Source organism: Salminus brasiliensis, chromosome 1 (assembly GCF_030463535.1).
Source record: "Salminus brasiliensis chromosome 1, fSalBra1.hap2, whole genome shotgun sequence".
Classification (NCBI taxonomy): domain Eukaryota; kingdom Metazoa; phylum Chordata; class Actinopteri; order Characiformes; family Bryconidae; genus Salminus; species Salminus brasiliensis.
In genome coordinates this window covers 11,260,228-11,283,584 of record NC_132878.1, presented here as the reverse complement: position 1 = coordinate 11,283,584, position 23,357 = coordinate 11,260,228, and the positions used below count along the sequence as shown (strand labels likewise).

General features: G+C 39.6%; 1 protein-coding gene across 5 annotated transcripts in view; it reads right to left on the bottom strand.

The window, feature by feature from the left end:
- Positions 1-13,075: 13,075 nt before the first annotated feature.
- sh3glb2b (SH3-domain GRB2-like endophilin B2b) overlaps positions 13,076-23,357 on the bottom strand; it is a 53,497-nt gene continuing 43,215 nt past the window's right edge. For 3 of the 5 annotated variants that reach the window (XM_072666563.1, XM_072666670.1, XM_072666744.1), the window contains 5 exons: positions 20,607-20,696; positions 20,053-20,153; positions 18,543-18,557; positions 18,111-18,342; positions 13,076-14,668 (listed from right to left, as the gene is read on the bottom strand). In XM_072666563.1, the coding sequence (XP_072522664.1) occupies positions 14,561-14,668; positions 18,111-18,342; positions 18,543-18,557; positions 20,053-20,153; positions 20,607-20,696 (546 nt within the window). In that variant the 3' untranslated portion in view covers positions 13,076-14,560. The remainder of the gene's footprint in view (positions 14,669-18,110; positions 18,343-18,542; positions 18,558-20,052; positions 20,154-20,606; positions 20,697-23,357) is intronic. The other 2 variants (XM_072666594.1, XM_072666827.1) reach the window with 1 other exon arrangement.

Below are 23,357 nucleotides of genomic sequence, written 5' to 3'. Positions count from 1 at the left end.
GGCAACATCTTTTCATGTTCCTTAAATCATGTCCAAACAATGTGTGCAGTGTTGTAAAATGGATTACTCTGCTAAAGAAGCCACTGCCATCTGGGTTACCATTGCCATAAATGGTTGTAATCTGGACAGCAACACTGTTTAGGTAGGTGGCACCTGTCAAACTGATGCCCACATAATTGCTAATCTTTTATTTCCCAGAATGTCAATGGGAGGAGATAAATTGTTGTGAGCTAAATGTGGATTTACTGTATTAGTTTGCTTTTATGACATCAATAGGCTGTGTTAACAGCTTTGATACCATATATGGACTTTAAGTGTTGAGGTGTGAAAGGTACTGTATGACTGGCCAGATGTTTGCGAATGTAAAGGAGCAACAAAAAAAAGGTTTAGGAGTAGGAGAATTCAAAAGAGTAATACAACGTCATACAGGCACGTTTTATATTTTAATTTAATTTACAACAAAAATAATGCTGTTTAATCAGTTTTAGTGATATGAGTACTATACTTCCTTACCTTACCTTATGTGTAGCACTTCTACAGTGACATTTTTTCAGTAAAGAGTTGTAAGAGCTTTCTAACAACTAAATCCTGGTAAGACTACCGTTCATGATCACAGTCTGTCACATCCAGGACATCCAGGAGGCCTAGAGCAATGTTTTTCCCATCACTTGGAAATTAAATAATTATTGGTCGAATCCACTGTCCCTTGGTAGTTTAATACAATACTTTGTATGTTTAGTTTTTTAGTAGAACAAGTGGGCTCTTCCATTGGTTAGGTCTTCAGGAGCTAGGCCAAAGGCTTAACCCCTTAACGCAGCAAGGTTTGTTACACACTAAGGTGTATTATTCAGTAACTACAGGGACTTTTCTACAAACAGGTGGGTCTATTCTTTGGTAAAAGAACTTTGCAATAACACTTTCGACCCACCAGGGGTCTATAGGCTTTTTAAGGGGTTAACCAATTAAAGAGCCCACTTGTTCTATTTAAAAAACAAACCTTAACAATGAAACAATACTAGTAGTAATAATAATAATTGTCTATATTGAAGCTATGAGGTCTAACATTTTCTTTAATAGCTCTGGATCTATTTTGGGCATAAGAAAATGTTTGAATTGGAATACCTTGATTCAAAGGAAAAGATCCAGTCAATTTATCCAGCACTTAGTTAAGGTCAACTAGGCTTATGAAGCTGAAGTTAGCTTCTTATTTGAATTGTCTGTTCCAACCTAAGTTGTGCAGCAGTTATATTTTAGTGTTATTTTAGTGTTATTTTAGTGTGAGTTTTACCCAGCTGAATCTGGGTTCAGACACTTGCTCTGTATTCAAATCCAATTGGCGTTTCCAGTAAGTAAACGGCACGTGTATAGTTTTCTGAAATCATTAGAAAGGCTTAATGTTTTCCCTTTTTTCTTTGTTTGTTTTTGAAGTGTAACTAGGTGTTCACAAAACTCACAGTCACGCACGCTGTCCAGGCACACTTGGCTTTATGCTGCATCTATCACTAGGAAAGCTGCTGAGTCATTCTAGGCTGAGCTGGGGAATCTGAGTGTTGGTTACCAAAACAGAAACATCATATTTTGTCCAAAGCAGAGCAGTGTTTAACTGCTGAAACTTCTCTGTATGAACAACCTGTGACACCCTGTTCACTTATTGTTTCTTCTGGAATCAAGGGTATTAAAAAGTGTATCCTTTTGTTGGGGTAACTCTCCACTGTCCAGGGAAGGCATTCATTGATTGCATTCAGCTACAAGGCTGTTAGCGAGGTCAGGATGTCGAATGATCACCACCACACCTCATCCACGCCCCATCCACACCCCATCCCCAACTCATCCCAGAAGTACTGGATAGAGTATCAACCATCATTCCAGAGAACACTGAGAGCTTCATTGCTGGGGGAGCTTCATACCCATCTAGCCCACACCGGGCATTAGGTGTGGTGCCAATAGGCTCATGTTTATCTGCTGTAGAGAGTCACATTCTACAATGGCAACAAGGTATGTGAATCCTTTGGAATTGTATGGTTTTCTGCATCAACTTGTCATAAAATGTGATCTGATACTCGTCCAAGTCAAGTGTATTGACAAATATAATGTGCCTAAAATAATAACACACAAAATTCTGATCATTCATGTCTTCATTGAGAACAACCATAAAAACATATTAGTGCTAGTGGTATGTGAACCCTTAAGTTAATGATCTCAAAAAAGCTAATTGAATCAGGTGTTAGCCTACCTGGAGTCTTCTTAGGAAAATGAGAGGTGTGAGACTAGAGCTACTTTGGCTGATAAAAAAAAAACATTCAAACTTTTTGCATAGCATATGTGAGCCATATATCGAGGATTCACAATCAAAAATAGTTGATTTACATAAAGCTGGAAATGGTTGTAAAAACGATTTCCAAGACTTTAGAAATTCACCAGTCTACAATGAGGCAAACAATCTACAAATGGAGACTATTAGGGACTGTGGCTACTCTGCCAAGAAGTGGACGCCCAGTCAAAATGACCCCAAGAGCACAACAGAGACATATTATTGAGGTAAAGAAACAACCCAGAGTGACAGCCAAAGATTTGAAGGTTTCATTGGTCCCAGCTAACTGTGTTCATGAGTCTACAGTCCATAAAACCTTAAACATGCAGAGTGTCTATGTCAGGACACTACGAAGGAAGCCGCTGCTTACTAAAAAGAACATTGCTGCATGTCTGAAATTTGTGCAAGAGCACATTGACACTCCAGAGCGGTAGTGGGAAAATAGTTTGTGGACAGATGAAACTAAGATTGAACAATTTGGAAAGAACATGCAGCGCCACATCTGGCGTAAAAAACAAATCTCAACCCCAAAGAAATGCTGTGGATTGACTTGAAGAGAGCCGTACACATGAGGCGTCCAAGGAACACGACAGAGCTAAAGGAGTTCTGCCAGAAGGAATGGGCTAAAGGTTGCTTTACTGCAATCCTCCTGAATGATGTGCTGGTCTGATTCGCTGCTACAGAAAGCAGGTTGAGGTTATTGCTGCCAGGGGGGGGGGTCAATCAATTATTAATTCCAAGGGTTCCCTTATTTTTTCTACTACCACTTTGAATGTTGAATGAGTGTGTTCAATAAAGACCTGCAAGATCATATTTATTTGGTGTTAGTATTTTACATATTTGCATCAGGGTCACATTTTATGACAAATAAATGTACCATAAAATACATACCAGAGTACCATAAAATCCCAAAGGGTTCACTTATGTCTTCTTGCCACTGTGTTGGCAGTAGATACAGGGACTAGACAAGCTGTCTGGGGTGCATTTGCACATATGTGCCAGCAATAATCTGGGATAATGCTTAAGCATGATTTACTGTGATTAACCTACACTAACATCTACAGAACCATTCATGTTATCTAGGTAAGGGTGTAAAAGTAGGGTGAAAATTCTCATATTTTAGTTTTCAAAAACGAGAACACTGGGGACATACAGTAGTCAAGGGGGATACATCAAGGAAGCCAAGGAAGCTTCAAAAAGTTGTTGGACCATGTCTGGGGAAAGGATGTATGGTCATCCTATACATGTATTCATAACGAACTGTGGTACCAATGTCATGTTTTGGTGCATGTAGTCACACAGAGAATACACTGTACTTCATAAGGTAAAGACAAAGAAGCAAGTAACGTTTGGATTTGCATGGCATTGTGGGAATTGTAGTGTATTATAGTGTATAAGTATCACTATGGTAACGGTAGTTTAGAGAGAGTGGATCAAAAGTATGTTTTAGTATGTTTTTATGCTTTTTTTGTCACTGTTCTGTTTGCTGTATTTCACTGACATACTGGCCTTTTCCATCTTATTGTTCATCTTACTCATTAAATCATGGTAGATCAGATGAGGACGGAGTGCCGGTCTTGTTGGGTGAATGTGTGGGAACACATCAATATGCTAATGTAATGCTGACGCAACCACCGCAGGCCATGCAGCCCTAGGCGGAACATACTGTAACTTGCACGCCACCTAAAGACCTGGGTGAGTCCTAAAGGGGTTGTTGCTTTTTTTCCTGGTGAACTGAACCTGTAACCATTAGGTCCAAACTGTGGTGCAAACCAAACCATGAATGTGGTATATTATTACACCTCTATATCTAAGCATTACATGTGTGAAAACTACATATTATTAAGCAGCTACACCTCCCTACACCTCCCAATCTGAAACAGATTCTTATTTGGGTGTTTTTTAATGAACTGGTAGGTTCAGGAGTATCATTAGTGGCCTCAATGTCTCCTTAATGTACACAGGACTTACATGTTCTAAAAGTAAATACGAATAAAATGGCATAATTGCACTAGCAGTTAACTATGTATAAAACCATGTATCTCCATTGTAGCTGTGTTTCATTGTTTGCCATAATTTAATTCTGACAGTTGTCCAAACTGCAGTAAAACCTCTTTACATCGACTTTCATTGAAAGGTTTTTTCCTTCTGTAAAATTGCTATTTTGGAGATTTTGAGGGTTTTTCATAAGTGACAACATGCATTTTATGAAGGCCTGTAAGTGGAGGCAGTTGAACGGGTTTAACTTGCCCAAGACCACATGACTGACAGCAGGAGGTTCGATGCCCCCAAGCAGGGAAAACTTTGGTGGTGTCCTTGTGTGTGTCTTTGCAGGTCTGACAGGAAAATATTCACACCACACAGTTCAGAAAAAGAAAATCCCTGCTACTTTAATTATGCAATACTGTGATTGGGCAATTTGTAGGATGTCTCACAACATGAATCACATTCCTATTTCTCAGTTCTATAAGTTTCCATAGCATGTTGTCAGCAATTTCTTAGTCATGAACAAAGAATAATTTCATATAAAAATAAGAGACACTAGTCTCCAGAATTCCTTCTGTTTTAAACCTGCTCCACACAAGACATGACCTCCAGATTCAGCAGAAACCACACCCACGCGTATGTGTCTGTAAATGCGTCTGCAAAAAAAAGGTTCACTAAACCTTATTTGAAAGGGCAGTTGGTGCAGTTGGTACACAGGCAATGCAGTGTTCTGGGGGTTGAAGGTCTCACATTCACATTAGTGACTAGAGAGTCACTAACAGCCAGAACAAATTCCTTGTGTGTGTGAACATACTTGGCCAATAAATCTTTGTCTTATGTAACTTTTAAACAGCGGCCTCTCAGTGCTTTGCGATGTAACTTGTTTGACTGTAGACAGTGACACTGGTGTTTCAGCAGCTCCCAGTTTATGACAGACCTGTACCTCGATGGTCCTTTAACTTTGCAAAGTGGTTACACCTCCCAGTAGCTTACGTTACTGAACGGCTCCAAGTAACATTCCTGACTAAATCTATAAAAAAAAAGGTAAAGGTGCACGTATTTGTCACTGTACAGTGTACAGCGAAATGTGTCCTCCGTATTTAACCCATCTGTGGTAGTGAACACACACTCACACACACTAGTGAACTAGGGGCAGTGAGTACACACACACCCAGAGCGGTGGGCAGCCAACACCAGCGCCCGGGGAGCAGAGAGGGTAAAGGGCCTTGCTCAAGGGCCCAACAGTGGCAGCTTGCCGAGCCCAGGAATCGAACCCACAACCTTGTTATAATCACATCATCTGACATCTGAGCTCACTGGACTTCCCCACTGTACTGTGTGTTGGTCAATCCAATGAGTGCTGTTAAACAAAGTTTGTATGTGCACCACAGAGAAGCTACCAGCTGTATCAATCGTGATCACTAACAGGAAATATAGAATAAAAGCACTGCTTTATAACCATACATATGTGCTCAGCCCTACCCCCCACAGACAAATAGTGTAGAACTCCTGTTTGGTTAAAAGGATGAATAAGTCTTACCTCTTGCTTTTTTATGAATCATTGCATCATTTTACAAAGGAAGCCTCATGATGTGGCCTCATAATTTTTCAAAAAAAAAAACAATACACTGGCTCAGATACAGAGACTGGGATACAAAGAATTTAATCATTATGAGCAATATGGGAAACCCAAATTCTGTGCTAATCATCAACAAAGGCTCAACAACAGTCTTTATTCATTTGCAGAACTACAGCAGAGCAACAGCATTGCTCATAGCACAAGATTCTAAGAAGGCTGAATCATGCTTTCTTTTTTTTTTGCCTCATGCTGATTTATAATTACTATGATCTCACTTGGAGAATCATAACTTTGGAGCAAACTCACTTTCTTGCTCAGAGAAAATTCCAGATTCAGACAGGATATCGGAATTCCACAGGCTAAATACCAATTTTGCATTTTATTTTTTTAATTATTAAACAGATTCCAGGTAACATTATAGCTGCTATAAACAGATGGTGGGAGGGGGTTCACAGAAATACAGTAATAGGGGGAAGTGAGAAATAATAAAAACAATGTAAATGAACAAAGCTTTCCACAGACACACATTTGTTCGGTTTCTGACTTGTTGGCCAATTATTTCCCATTGCTTTTTAATTCTCTCAATAGCATATCCACTTTAGAGGTCCTCACACTGGGATTTCTCACCATTGGCAACCTGTCAATTATGTTAAGAAATGGTGATAATAAGGTCTGGCTACCCTTGAAATCTGGAGAGCCACTCTGGACATCACCTAAATGAACTAGCTGATGGCAATGCATCCACCAGCTTAGGGTTGGGCTTGTTCCAATGAAACGCAAGTTATAGCGAGTAGATAAAAACACTGGGTCAGTTTCCCATTCCCACATTGCACACATAGAAAGAATGTAGTGTTGGCCTAATTCTAATTCAGAAGTAGTGATTTGATGGTGGTCTGGGGCGGAGCCCACGGGTTGGCCTAGGTGGCACCTATATTTCAAATATTAATCTGCTAATCACATTGGTATTCTCATCATCAGTTACATAAAGGAGGTTTGGGATGTCACCCAGAGTGGCCAACCAGATTTCAGGGGGAGATTTCAGCCAGTGCCACCCAAGCTACCCCTACAGATCTTAAATTGCCATTTCCAAATGTCACTGACTGATTAGACCAAGAAGTTGCCATGCTATTAAGACCTATTTAAACATCTAAGATAAGAAGATAAGAATCTTCTTCACAGAATAAGATTCTTCTTATTTAGAGGATGTTCAATGTTATTTTAATTTATTTATACTTTTTATATTTGATTTGCTTAATTATTTCTCAGCTTTCTCCACCCACTAATTAAAAAAAATCCCCTAACTTTGCATGTGTTTTGCAGTCTGATCATCTGTTTCAATGTGAGATCATGTTGGTGTGTATGTATGTAGGGCCCCTCCCTTCTCTCCCCTTTGCACCCTTTCCATGTAAATGTTTTTAAAGATAAACATGGTAAAACTGCAGAACTGTTGCTGTGTGATGTCAACAGTATCAAGGATGTCCCAGAGGTTTCCCATTCCAGACATTTATCTGTAGTTGGATTTCCCTTATTTCTCAAGCCAACACCAGCGCCCGGGGAGCAGAGAGGGTAAAGGGCCTTGCTCAAGGGCCCAACAGTGGCAGCTTGCTGAGCCCAGGAATCGAACCCACAACCCTGTTATAATCACATCATCTGACATCTGAGATCACTGGACTTCCCCACTGTACTGTGTGTTGGTCAATCCAATGAGTGCTGTTAAACAAAGCCTTTGTATGTGCACCACAGAGAAGCTACCAGCTGTATCAATCGTGATCACTAACAGGAAATATAGAATAAAAGCACTGCTTTATAACCATACATATGTGACTTTTTTTTAAAGATAAACATGCTAAAACTGCAGAACTGTTGCTGTGTGATGTCAACAGTATCAAGGATGTCCCAGAGGTTTCCCATTCCAGACATTTATCTGTAGTTGGATTTCCCTTATTTCTCAAGCCTTTTCAGATTTTCCAAGTTCTTGTGTCTGTGCCAGTGTGGTTCCAAAAACATCTTCCAAAAACATGAGTAACATGGTAACAATACAAAGACCTTTCTTACTTCTGTGAAACCATGCTGTACACATGAAAATAACCTTTAATTAAATTCACCCATGATAATAAAAAAAAAAAAACTTTTTGAGACAAATATGGCATCATTTGAAATTTTACATTCCTCACTTTCAATTTCAGAATTCATCACATTTTCTCTGCTTGTTTCAATGAGACACAGGTGAGAAAAAATAATGAAATAACTGTAAGAAGCATTATTTGAAGATGTAAACAGAAACAGAGTGTAGAAAACATACAAAGCCCTACACGGCCTCACTCCTGAGTACCTGCGAGATCTAATTTCCTATTATGAACCATCACCATTACTTAGATCACAGGGTGTTTTAGGTTTTTATGTTTTGTTGATCTCTTGTCCTCTTACTGATTCTGTAAAGCCAAAGCCAGTTGTAAAAATGCCATACAAACACATTTAATTTAATTTTTCAAAACAGCTGAAATGATTTGTCAAATCAAAAAAACTGCTAGGTTAAGGTTTAGCTGCAACTAAACATTAAGCGATTTGAAAGATCCTTGAGAGATCCTCTAGGCAAAGCACAGTTCAGCTATCTGCTATTGGATAGCTAACACTGGTTTAGGCATTTCACTTCTCGTGCTAGACCTGTGGTTGCTTCACTTTTGAGAGACGTGCTGTCCATGTTCAAATATAGCTTGCTGATGTATTACAGGCACTACATTTCCCACAATACCAGTGTTTTGAACAGCTAATGCTTTCAGTAAGAGCCAGTTTTGTTTTTTTATTGTTGTTTGTTTTTTTTTTGCACAGAGTAATGGACATTTGGACATCTTTAAAAGAAAGCCAGACAAGCAACAGATAAGGTAATGATAGCTCATAGCTGTATGTTTGGTTAAGGCCACTTATAACCTACCAAACAACCTTATAACCTTATAAGCCTGTATAACTTACCAAACATCCATATTAGAGCACTGAAGCAAAACCATCAGTTACGTTAGTATAGGCTTTATTTATGCTACCCAGTAAAAGGAGAATTAATAACACAAGCCAGCAAAGTGAGCGTAGGTTATCAGTAAACCAATGATTTCTCTAGCTAACCTGAATTGATCATGTAGTTTTATGCTGCAAAGGAAATAATTAAAGTATGTGACAGTGATTGCTACTACTACTAATAATAATGCTACTACTAATAATAATAATAACAATAATAACTAGTAATATTATTATGCAAACAGTGGGGGAAATACCATGTACCTCTAAATTCTGTGAGTGCTCCAGTACTGTGTCCCTGAATCTGTGTAATACATCTGAAACTGTATGGTATCCTGTTCAACCCAGGAAGTTTGTCTGGGTTAAAAGTCATTGTGCTCCCAAGTTAGTGAGATCATAGTGATCATGAATCAGCTTTGAGTATCTTTAAGAATCTGCTATGAGTAATGCATCAGCTAATATAAAAGTGTGGTCTTGCTGCAATGTGAGGTCAACAGTATTAAGGGTGTCCCTTAAATTTCCTGCATCAGACTTTTATCTGTAGTTGGGTTTCCCTTGTTGCTCATGCCTTTCAATTTTTTTGGCTGAACTTTCTGCCTTTGTGCCAGAGTTGTTATCTTTTACCCTGTTGTGTACACAACACTCTTTTATCAAACTGAAACCATGATTAAAAAAACAATCACATCAGTTCATAGGCCACACGTATAGTCCACACTTTCAACTGCAGAATTGCCTGGAGAAGCTGGGGGTTACAGTGGCTTGCAAAAGTGTTGATACTCTTGGAACTTTTTCACATTTTCTTCACAAACTTAAATGTATTTTATTGAGATTTTAAGCGATAGACCAACACAAAGCAGCACATAATTGTGAATAGATTTTTTTTTAAAATGTAATCAAATAAAAATCTGAAAAGAGAGACATGCAAAAGTGTTCAGCCTCTGATCCTCCTAAATAAAATCCTGTGCAATCAATTGCCTTCAAAAGTACTTAATTAGTGAGTGCAGCTGTGTGTAATTTAGTCTCAGTAGCAATACACCTGCTCTGTGAAGGCCTCAGTGGTTTGTTAGAGAACACTAGTGAACAAACAGCATCAAGAAGACTGAGGAACTGAGAAACAGCGCACAGCTGTTACAGCTTTGAACAGTTTTTGCTTGATTTTTTTCCCCATGGAAATTCATGACATGACCTTATCCTGCTTTTCTTATCCTGCTGTCTCTACTGTCCAGAGATGGTTTTGTAGTAGATATATGGATTATTGTTGTGAGGATTTAATTACATTTAGCAAGAGGAGGGTTAGTGAGGTCCGGATGTGGGATCATCACTACCTGATAACCAGCTCCCTACCATATCCCAAAAGCATTAGATGGAGCAACATCATTTCAGAAAACACAGTTCCACTGCTCCACAACTCAAAGCTGGGGGGCTTTATACCCCTCTCGCTAAAGCCAGGCATTAGGCATGGTCCCAATAGGTTCATGTCTCATGTCAATAGTCCTATTCTATTGGCAGTATTTCTCTACAGGGACTAGACAAGCTGAATGTATGTGTATTTGCACATCTTTAAGGAGCTGAATGCATTAATTACCAGCTTTAGCCATCTGGTAACTAAAACTGGCAACTAAAAAATAAAGACATAAAAAACATGACAAAATATGAATTACAGGGAATCCGAGGCAGCAAACTTGCCATTGTATTTTGTGGAGAACAAGGCTAAAACCCAGAGGTCATTCGGGACAAAGGTTAGGGGTGATGCCGCATCGGTGTTATAGCATCAATTTTTGTAAATACACATAGCTATATTTCATTAATGCTCATAACAATATACAAAATCCCTGTGATATTTCATAATTTGATCATTCACAAAAAGTGATAATGGCAAATACAGGATCTTTACACTGGTATACACTGTACAAGGTTTGTGTGGGCTGTGACTCCTTTGAGACCTTTCTGGATGCATCATGCACCGGAATGCAATTTAGGTTTCGGGGTTTCTGATTACATTTCTGGTTGAATTCTTATAAAGGAAAACCGTGGAGCTTCCCTCACCTCGCATTGCTCTGTAAAACCCACAGGACGGAACGTGAAGATGGAAATTTAATAACGTACTTCAGAATGCTCCAAAATAAAGTCTCCTTCACAACTTGCGTAATCATCTATAGTAATGAGAAATACCTGGGTTTCCCTTTTTACCTGAACAAGCATGAACAGGTTGAAAGGAATCCCTCTCTCACCTTCACTAAATATAGACTCGACAAGACGAACAAGACTTCATGTTGTGAATCATGTTGGCCTTGTTTGTGACGGGCGAGACTTTCCTTTACCTTTCAAACAAGCTGAATGAAGAGCTTTCACTGATCAACCAGAAATAGGCCTTGTCAGTACATGTCTGGGTTATTAATAAGCATAATTCACTAATTCATATGTAATGGTGCGCCAGAAAATAAATAAATAAATAAATAAACCACCACCCGCTTTCTCCACTTGTAACTTCAACAGCAGGCAAAGGGAAAGACTCTACGGATCATGGTTTATCTCTGGCTCAATCCCTCCAATGAAGAGAGGCACAGGATGCATTCTACATACATGCCTGGCTCTGAGTGAACAGCCCAGCAAATTAAAGACTTTTATTGACAATTTGGATTTTTTTTTTAAGGATTCTAGACCCTTCCCTCTAGATCCATCCCAGCCACCTCAGCTCTCAGCTATTTTAAGGCACAAGATATTTTACCTTGAAACGACTCCCTGAAAGCAGAGACGTCTATTCATCTACCCTTGTTATCAGTAGTAGTCGTCCTAGTATCAGCCAATCAGACATGGGTGCAAAGCAAAAAGGCCTGCTCTTCTCCTCTGCTTTACTCTCTAAAACCCACTCTCTAAGAGGAAAGTGGTGATGGTAGAAGGTTAATAAAGTACTTAAATCTCGTATGAAACAAGTGCCCAATATTCTGTAAATTGCGTAATCACCTATAGTAATAAATTACACCTGGGTTTTCCCCTCACACATGAACAAGCACATGCAATTTCAGAGGAATCCCTCTCCTACGCCTACCTTCACTAAACATAGAATCAAGCAGACAAACAAGATCTCCCATACTGTTCCACACCAAACAGCAAAGCTGATGCTTACTACAAATAAACTAAACCAGTATGCAGAATAGGCGCAGGCATAATCCATTTGGAGCATTCATTGTATCATCTGACAATTATAGGGTCAACCTGCCAGGGGACTGAAACCTGGCTAAAACAACCTTTAACTGATGCTGTAGTAACCTTATCTGACTGAAATTTTCCTGGAAGGTCTGGTGGTGTCCAGGCCTCCCTTTGTGCCTTTGAGTGCCGTCAGTGACTTGGCTGAACTTTTATCTCCACACACTGACTCAGAAATGCTGAAATGCTGCTCCCGAGGGGGCTTTTGTTCTGGTTATCGAATCACCTAAAGGAAATATTTGGAATTTTTTCTCTACTGCAACTCATAACAGAACCAAATTTCTATTGTATTTAATTAATTAATTAATTAATATTTTCAATATTTAATATTATACATTACACAAGAACCATGTATCTCCAAAATAGCAGCTTTGCAGTAAAATGAAAGTAGAAGGGGCCTACTTCAAGGGAAGCCAATGTGAAATAAGAAAATAGAAAAATGAAGACACCCTCAATATACTCATGAGATACACATTGAAAAGAATCAGCTGCAGATGTGGTCCTCTTCTTTTTCCAGTCACTTCACTTGAACAAGATGACTTTTTTGCGTAGATGATTTTAAATAATAAATAAACTTTGTCTGATGTAGTAGAGCAAAATGTACTGGTTTATGGATAAATTTCCATCTTAAAACAAACTGTTAAAAAAAGTATATACTATATTATATATAGAAAAACACATACACACACTGTATGTATGTGTGTGTGTGTGTATATACACTTGTATCCTGCTTATGTATTTATCTTAATTAAATTATACTTGATACTTATACTTTCTATAATTAATGTGATTATACGTTTATATAGATTAAAGCATTGCTAGTGCAAGGGGGAGTTACGAACCGGTGGGTTAATTGGGAGAAAAAGGGAAAAGTTATGACACCATAAATGTCTGCAGTCAAACTCTTTAGAATCATTAAAGTCCACAGAGCCATCTTAATGTCACCATACAGAGCTCCTTAAAACAAGACTTAACAAAAGCAATTTCAATAAAGCTATTTTTATTTTGTTCAAATTTCATTCACTCAAGACAAATTGCTTATTTCTTTTTAACACGCATTGATTACACAGATGGAGAAAAAAATGAAAGGAATGAACAGTGTTTACAGGGCAAATAACTGAAGAACAAAAACGGAACATCACAGTCAGAATACGTATAACTGGACCCCTTTTTTGAGAATCGTTTACAAACCTCAGACTCATAAACCACGCCAACTTATCAAACTGATCTGAAACGACACTCCTGCCATAGGCTGCTATACGGTAGCCAAGACCTAAACCAGCTCTTCCTGCCACCATAAAGCATACTGCAGTTTCAAGCAATGATAAAACAAAAACCACACAAACACACAAGCACCGCTAACTCCATCACCACAACATCTGATGTGAATAAGCTATTTACTCTGGTAACGTTCTTTTAAACAGCTTCTTCCAGTTGGAGAAATGTGCAGAAGGACAGGAAAGTCCTTATGTCGAAAATGCAGGAGTCTCTTCACGCATATGAAAGTAAACTGAAATATCTGACACATCCAGAAAGTTTTCATGGCTTTTAGGTACAGTTTACAATTACTGTAACCATCAATATTTTAGCCCACTCTATTTTTTTTACTTCCAGTCAAAACAGCCAGAAAGCACAAGATTGTGTTTAAAACAATTTAAAACTATGGAGGTACCTCTTTAGGTGCTTTGAGGAAGCTGATGATTTGGGGAGGTTCCTCCCCAGTTTCATCCTCTAGTCCTTTATCAGTGCTCACAGGACGTTGCCCACAGGACGCCGTTGGCTGGATGTTTCTCAGTTGGTTGGTGGACTGTTCTCAGTCCAGCAGTGACGCTGAGGTGTTTAAAATCTCCAGCAGCACTGCTGTGTCTGATCCACTCGTACCAGCGCAACACACACTATTAACACACCACCATCACGTCGGTAAGTAAAGCTGATCTAATGGACAGTGAGTGGTGAACCAAGGAGGTGGTGTTAATGAAGTTTCCGGTCAGCACTGGTTTTGCATTGTAATTAAAATGGCTATATTTGTGTTGTAGAGGTCACAACCCCTTGTTCCCATCACCATCACTACCACTGCAAAGAAATCTCTACAAGGCATAATTTCACACCAGATCACCCTGAATAAATAATTAAATAATGATAAAACAATGCAAACAAAGCTTGGTGGAACTGCCTTTTAACACACTGGTGTGGGACTCCTAGCAAGTCAGTTTAATTTTGTAGTAAATCCAGGTCCTTTGCGTTATTAAGGGAGTATCTGAATACAAGTGAAGCTTAAAAACAAATCAAACAGTAATACAAAAAAAAAAATCTAATTCATAAAAGTCCCAGAGTGTTTAGTGTTTGAATATTTGCTCATGCAAACCTTCCCCACAATATCGGCCATCAAAGAAATATAAGGGCACAAACATAAATTGCACATGTGCATCTCTCCATGTGCAACTACTTGTGTGTCTGTGTCTGTGCATTTAGCTGAGCAGCTCCAGGTACGTGACGGGCACCTTGCCTTTCTGATTGCCTCTCTCTCCAATAAGCCAGTCTGGGTCCATTCCTGGTACTGTGTATACGGTGATGAGCTGGGGAGGGGTAAATAAAAGAAGAGAGACATTCAGATCTGGATTAGCAGATTCATTCATTTCTGAACGGTTAAAGTAAAATCCACCACGAGAACGCTTGTATTGCAGTTCTGAGAGCTTCAGTAAACAAAGGTTTATTAGGTTACATGATGGTAATACTTTTTGTGGTAATCAGATCTGGCATATAACATGTTAAAAGCTTACTGTCTACTGCATTAAGACACAGCTCAATGTTCTTGCTGCTTAACCCAGATTTGGAAAGCCAAGTTCAACAGCTTGAAAAACTCTCCCCTGGAAATGAGGAATGCCTCATGACAAAGTCGGAAATGCACTCTCAAGATAAGAGCGTATAATGACTCATGTTGACCCCACAGCTGCAACCAGACTTCTCCATCCGGTTCCAAGCTATCCGCTACGTTAAGAGCCTGAATATGTGCGTAATGCAGGGGCAATGCTATCGCACCTTACAGACAGCTATATCAAACTTTGAGATTTGGCTCCTGTTAAATCCATGAGGGTTTGGGGCCACCCTAAAGTTACTCCAGACTATCTGACCACATCTGTATGAAAGTTCTGGTTGAGGAATTTCCCATGGTTTGAGAAGTGATTCAGTTATTGAACTAAGCAAACTGCCCAGTATCATCATGTAAAGAATATAACATTTGTGTGTACAATTAGAGCCTGAAGCACAGGTGCTATCAATAGGAAAATGGAGTTTTATTCAATCTCCAGTTTGTAGTGGAGTTCATAGGACATTTAGTTTGGGCAGATTCTGTCAGTTCCAGTCAGATAAGAGCAGAACTTAGTCAAGCTGCAGTCGAACACAGGGAACGGACAGAATTTTGTGGAGCTGCAGTCGGGAACGGACAGAATTTTAAAGCTACAATTAGGTGTTGGGGTTGAGCAGTTTTCTTGGGTTTTTATAGTTGGACAGTTTTGTTGGCCTACCTATGTGGCTGGACACAGTTTTGTGGGACTATGGCCAAGTTGGGGCTACAGTTGTGCTCAGACAGAAGTTTGTCAAGCTGCAGTTAGGTTCAGATTCTAAACATAAGAGTTGTGATGTGTCAGGTTCTGACATGGGCATGAATGTGCTCAGACCCATTTAGTTAATTAGTGAATCTAACCAGTATGTATGTGATATCTGCCCAGACATCACCCCAGTTTTCAAAAACTTTGTATCTCCATTTGACCACTTTTTACTTTTTGTTGACATGAATTTTGCAGTTCTCTTTATTGTATCAGAATTTTATGATGAATGGACCAATAGAAATGTTCCAAAATTACTTTAAATGAAAAAGTTTTTACACTGACGTCCACTGAAAAACGTTTTCCTTCTCCTGTAAAATTGTCACTTTGGAGATATAAGGTTTTTGTCCGAAAGCAAACAATAAACAGTATGAACAATTATATAATGGACTGCAATTGCTCCTATACATTATCAACAGAACACTGATGCATAATGAGCAAATGAATAAATAACAAGGTAAGTACAAGGTATTTTTACAGTTTTATTGCCTTAATTTGACTGCAGAAAGTTTTCGTATAGCATAACGCAGATCATGAAAAGCTTAATAAATTGGAATCATTTTGAAAGTCCCTGTACCATTCCAATCTAGTAGAAACTGTACTACCAAATCTAGTAGAAAGCCTTTCCTGGACAGAAGAGACCACGACTTTAACAAAAGCAAGATAAACAATGAATGAGCAGGTGTCCCAATACTTTTTTTGTCAATATAGTGTATATGTATTATGACAGATAACATACCAAAACATACTATTTTGTACACAGGGAATAAGATTACATGGGAGTCCTAGTCATAGTGTAATAAATGAAACTGTTATTACCTTAGTGATTAATGTCATAATAACGCCATATTATGACTCAAGATAACGTTTTTCAACATCCAAATCATCTTTTGGCAAGTGATCTACTTTCTCTCTAACCTTACAGTGTGTCTGATATCCCCAAGTATCACACAATGGCATGCATGAATTCACACAGACAACTTAATACAGAAAAAAAAACATCCTGACATCCGATATCCTGTGCAAATGGTCTATGGGAAATGTGGAGGTTGGAAAGTAAAATGTCCCATGAGATACCCAGGTAATTTTAGCTCAGCACAAAAAGAAATTAACCTCTTATCCTGCAAGAGCCTGTTTGTCAACTCACACTTCAGTGTATTTATATATCTCTATCTCTATCCATCACTATATTGGCTAATACATGTCTCACCCCACTTAATCTAATTAAAATGACCACCAAATCGGTTTTTATAACAGATACATCAATTACAGTTAAAATGTGTTATTTATCTCAAATGATGTTTATTGTGTATGTGTATGAATGATCACAGTACTAAGATACACCATATGGATAAAAGTATTGGGACACCTGCTCTTTCATTGTTTCTTTGAAATCAAGGATTTCTGTCTCTACTCTCCAGGGAAGGTTTTCTACTACATTAAGGAGCACTGCCGAGTGGATTTGATTGCATTAAGCAACAACAGTGTTAGTGAGGTCAGGATGTTGGATGATCATCACCCAACGTAATTCCAAACTTCCCAACTGATCCAAAAAGTACTGTATGGAGCATCATTCCAGAGAACACAGTTGCTTTACTGATCCACAGCTCAATGCTGGGGGGTTTATACCCCTCTAGCCAACACCTGGCACTGGACACGATTCCAATAGTTTCATGTTTATCTGCTCTATAGAGTTCTATTCTACTGGCAGTACTTCACTACCGGGACTAGACCAGCTGTGTGTGTGCATTTGCACATCTTTATGAGCAACAGGTGCAACATAAAGTAGCTACATTCAAGAGAAGGGTGTCCACAAACGACAAACTAGGTCTGGGAGCCTGGGCCTGAGTTGAACATATGACTGGATGGATAGTGAGCTCTTCTTTGCGAATTGTGCTGTGTGCCTCTTTGATTTCAAATGGGACTTTAATCTGCTTTAATCCCCAGTTAATTACCTGATTTATAGCTCTTCTTGCACAATCCGCAATTGTGCAGATCAGTTAAGTGTTGTATCCAGTCTTCATATTTCCCCTCTTCCCTCCAATTCTGATTAAATGTACAATAACTTATGACAACGTTGATAGTTAGACTTATACTAAGACACTTACTTAAACTACAGTCAATCACTTTTGTCACAAATTACTTGCATGGACAGAATTCTTTTAATGAATATTTGTGAAACCTATTTACAGACTGTTGCAAAGTTGAATTAAATAATTGAAGGTTTCAAATAACAGAGCCCCATCCAGGGAGTGAACCTGGATCTAGCACCAGTAAAGACCTGCTTTATAGTATTACATTAGTTTACAGTAGTTACTGAATGATTATAGCAGTTACTGACTGATATGTATATATTAAGACTGACTGAATAAGAAACCTGCTGGTCAAACATGGGGAAACACACTGAGCCCACCTCATCAGCCAGCAATGACAGCTCGCTTGTATCTGCAGCGTCGTAGTCGTACAGCACTTTGGCTTTGCGTGTGCCTGTGGCTGGAGGCTTGACCTCTTCGATTTTCAGTGGGACAGGCTCCAGACTGCTGGAAGGGGCTGGGGGGCGGCCAGGAGCTGAGCCACCGGAGAGAGGAGAGGGACCTGCTGAAAGCCCTGACGTGGAGGGGTTAACAGCGAAGGCGTTGGGGAACCTGGCCAGCACACATCACAGAGGAGCAATTAGGGAACACAGGCATGGGAATCTGCATTCAACTCAATCCCACGTCTCATCTTTTTGCATTTGTTTAAAATAGAATAAATGAACATATTCCCTTAAAAAGCAACACAGCAATAACAACAATAATGTATCAGGCTTCCTCTGCCGTTATGTATGTGGAAGGAAATTACTCACGTATCTCCATTAGCACTGAAAGCCCAGAGGAAGAGAGAGAGGGGAAGTGGTTTCAGACATAGCATGGCCACAAGTATGCTCATTTGAAATGATCCCAAAACTAACCTCCTCTCTTTTGTAGAGGCGAAGTGAAGCATGCACTAAAACACTTAAACCCTGATAAAGGTAGTTCCTCTAAAAGTCAAACCAACTGCAAACCAAAAAACTAAAGGAAAGCACATAGTAATAAAGCCTATGTAAAATATTTATTCTGTGCATAATCACCCTCAAATGAATTGTGGACAATCCCCACTGACTTCCATTCAAGAACAGAAAACTATATAGTTGCCTTGCCTTACCATGTCCCATTCCTACAATAAAGGCCATGGCGTCATAAATGGCATTTCCACCCCGGCCACAAACTTGTTTACCCTCCTGTAGCTGTGTAGGAAGTAGTTCCATATGGTGGTACATATCACTAAACAAGTGGTTTAAGGAACCACAATACTGATGTAATGACGCAAAGTGAAAGTGTTGGCGTCAGAGCTCAATCCTGGTCCTAGAGATCGACCATCCAGAGTTCAGATCCAACACGCCTGGCTCTAATATTCAGATACCCCCAAAAGTCTACCTGATCACCTGGATCAAGCGTGGGGTGTTAGACAAGGGTTGGGACTACATTCTGCAGGGTGGTAGATCATCAGGAGCAGGAGCAGGAGCTGAACACCCCAATTTAAAAAACCTCAACAATAAGAAGTTCACAAACAGCATAAAATACCCCAGTAGACCTTAATACGTTGATGACACTGGATCAGGTTGGGACATCATTTCTCAAATATTGGTCAGGGGAGGGTCACACTCATGATGATTCCAGATCAAATTTAAATGCAATTTAGAAAGCTCATAAAGAGACTTTAGAAAGAATGTGGTATTATGCTTGGGACCATTTTTTGTTGAGCCGCTTTGTGGTTTGGACAGAGTTTTGTGATTCATACTAAGGTAGGGGCAGAATGTTGCAGGCCCACTTTGGGGTTTGGGCAGTTTTGAAGGGCCACACTGAAATTGAACAGTCTTGTAGAGCCACACTGAGATTTGGAGTTTTGTACAGCCAAAATGGGATTTGGGCAGATTTTGTAAATCTACACTGAGGTTTGGATAGTCTTTTAGAGCTACATTGGTGGAGTTTTGTAGGGTCACATTGGGGATTCCCTGCACCACAGATTGAATTTTATTTGAAACTCTCACAACATTTCTTAGGGCAGGTTTGCTTTAAAGCAAACAACTTGCTGGGCTAAAGTCAGGTTTGGACAGAGTTCTGTCAGACGACCGACATGTTCAAGCTGCATTTCTTTCATGTTCAGGGACAGAATGTTGTCAGGCCACAATCTGGCTAGGGCAGAATTTTACCAGGTTCAAGTCTGGACTGAATTATCATTTCAGGCAAGTTCAGACAGACTATTCTGGGCCTAGGTCACCAAATTTAAGAGAGACAATTGAGTTGGTGTTTGAATTTCAGTCCAATTCCACACACCTGCTGAGCTCCTTCTGCAACTCCTGCATGTGCTTGTGACACTGAGCATAGTAGACAGCCTGGGCCTCCACAAACTCATGTAGGCAACGCAAGTGATTCACCTGCATGGATAAAAACAGAAAAAAGAAACTGAGCGAGGTTGACTGGGAAGGAGGAGGTGAGGTTTATGTGAACTAAATGGCATGAGAATATTGGCCCTTGAGACTAAAGCAACATTCCCTTATAACAAATCACAAAAGAACAAAAGCAGTTTGGCAAAGCCTTACTTTCACAAAACAGAACAATAAAAACAAACACAGACTCACAGACATTCACTCCATGACACATTGATTAAATATGAGACATTCATTTCCCTGATACTAGGAGCCTAGAAAACAGAATACACAAATCAGTTGATAATGAAGGGAAATCCCAAACCAAGGGAGCTGATGTATGTCAATATTGACAAACTGACTCTCACACAAGAGGAACTAGAATGGCTGTGATCACTGTTCTTTGTCCGGTGTGTGTTCAAATGTGGAATTGGGTAGAATGTGAAGCAATGTTGGACTCACATGTGTACTGCTGATGCCTTCTAGAAGGAGACGGGTCACCTCCGCCTGTCTGTCGAACTCCGTCTGAGCCACCCGCAATTCCTGTTCAGCCTGACACATACACATACAGACATACACTCCTATAATGTTCTCTTCAACAAGCGCAATAAATCATACACCTAGTTGCCAGTTTATTGCCTTTTTAGTACACATACATACTACATACATTCATCTACTCTGATTTCATTAGGCACAGCTTAAAAATACAGTCAAGCTAGAAAATCCAGCAATCCTTTTCACCTTCTCCACGGTTTATTACAATGCAGGCTTTATTCAACAATGTATTGAGTTCATTTTTGTCACAAAATTATTCAAAAGCCCACAATGACAAAGTGAAAGCAGAATTTTAGGAAATCTCAAATTTTATTTTACTGACTAAAATAGGTTATTTAGGGGTCACATATGTGTACACACCCTTACAGGCTAATTCTTGGTTGGTGCACCTTTGGCCGCAATTATAGCTTCAAGGCATCTTGGGAAAGAAGATAAGAGCTTAACAAACTTCTTACTGGACATTTTTGCCCATATCCTTGCAAGCTCCATCAGGCTGGATGAGGGGAAAGTGGCACAAAGCACATTCCACACTTCAGTTGGATTCAGGTCTGGGCTCTGGCTGGGCCACTCAAGGACATTCTCAGAGAGGGCATTAGCCAGGAGATGAGCGGTGCCTGGTTTCCTCCAGACATGACGCTTGGCATTCAGACCAAAAAGTTCCATTTTGGTTTCATCAGAATCCTGTTTCTCATGGTTCGAGAGTCCTCTGTTCGGTGCTCTTTGGGACCTGTAAAGCTGCAGCATGGGACACAATCCTGTTTCTGAAGTCTGCAGATAATTCCTTTGACCCCATGGCTTGGAGTTGGCTATGAAATGTCAACTGTGGGAGGTTATATAGGCAGGTGCTGGCAATTCCCAATCATGTCCAATCAATTCAGTTTACCACAGGTGGACTTCTATAAGTTGTAGAAACAGCTCAAGCAGTACCAGTGCCAATAGAATGCACCTCAGCTCACATTTTGGTGTCATATCAAAGGATGTGCACACTTGTGTACATATCATATTTTAAATTCAGCTTTTTTAATACATTAGCACAAATATCCACAACCTGCTTTCACTGTCATTGTGGGCTGTTTCGTAGAGAATTGTGTGTCTGTAATTTAATAAAAATGTGAAGAAGGTAAAAGGGGTATGCCAACTTTCTGGCCTGACTGTAGACAGGTTGTAATAGGTCTGGGCTGATAATCACATTTTGTGAGCAAACCAATTGCCTTCTTTTTCTCTTCTAAAATTTTATTGGAATTTCACCCATTTTCTCCCCAACTTGGAGAATGGAGGAAAGCATCGCATACCCGGCCAATTGAGCTCACTCTCTCTGGGCCTTGGCTATCGATGGCTAGCAGCATGACTGGGATTCAAACCAGCAACCCTCTGATCATAGTGACAGCTCCTTAGTCTGCTGGACCACCTGGGGTGACCTGCCGATTTGGTCGTTGGCATGTGCAAATCTTCATGTATGCATACATGCAAGTTATGTTTTTTTTTTTGTTTTTTTTTAACAACACTACCCAATTTGCACTGCGCGGGACTGTGCATCAGTGTCAGTTTAGTAAAAGTCACAGCAGCAGGAGCCCCCCTCCACCCTCTGCCCTTTCAAGATCTATTTTAATTGTGAATATTTATGCATTTATAAGTAAAGCAAAGTGGACAGCACATTCAATTTTTATATACTCTGCCCAACACTTTGTGTGGGTGAGGGCTTTTCTAATTCATGTTCTCCATATAACGATATAAAGGTAAAGGTATTCGCATTTCCTGACACTGAATGACCTGGTGACACTTCATGTATTTCTATTGGTGTGATTTCTGCACAATTTAATACAGTTGTAGGAGATGGATCAGTTATTGAAATTGATCACATTTCTAGATTTCTGGTTGATGTGACCTAGTAATACACAGCTGGGAATATAAGGACATGAAGTTTGGGTGCTTTTGTGGCACTATTTCATGCAAAATGTATTCAACAGTGTGTTCACTGCTTCTGATGTTTACAGGTCATAAATCTTTCAAATCAGGCAGGTCGCGCAACTCTATGACATCGTCATCAAAATCTGGCGACAGTTCAGAGTAATGTCTCAGGTCAGAGTCTCCCTAAATCTTAGCATTTGCTATTGTAATTCTTTTAAAGCTAATGCCAAAACATAACTTCCTTAATCTCAGTGCTGTTGCATTTCTTCAACCTAACAAAATACATCCTTTTTGGGTTTGCTTGAGTCAGAAAAAAATGTTTCTAAACAAGAAAACACATGAACATGATTAGAAACAATACACACAGCTTATACACAGAAACAGTTGTATTTGCTCATCTAACCATGAGCTCTTGGGATCTATGAGCTCTTGGGATGCTCAGACCTGGACGCTGTTTCAGTTATGTGCCTTGATATTATGTCAAACAAGCCTCTAATTTTGTGTTTCATTGTCAGAATCTTGGCCAATACTGGGGACTCTGCCACATCAGTTTGTAGGTATGCAGTTACTGACTGTAGCCCATTTGTTGCTATAGGGCCACAGCTGACTGTGATACTCCGAGACTCTCAGTGGTGGACCAGCCTTGTTGGAGGCATTTCTGATGAAATGGCCAATGGCCGATAAGTATAGCTATAAAGTAGGCGTACCCAATAAACTGGCAACTCCATGCACATCTTGCTACATTACACC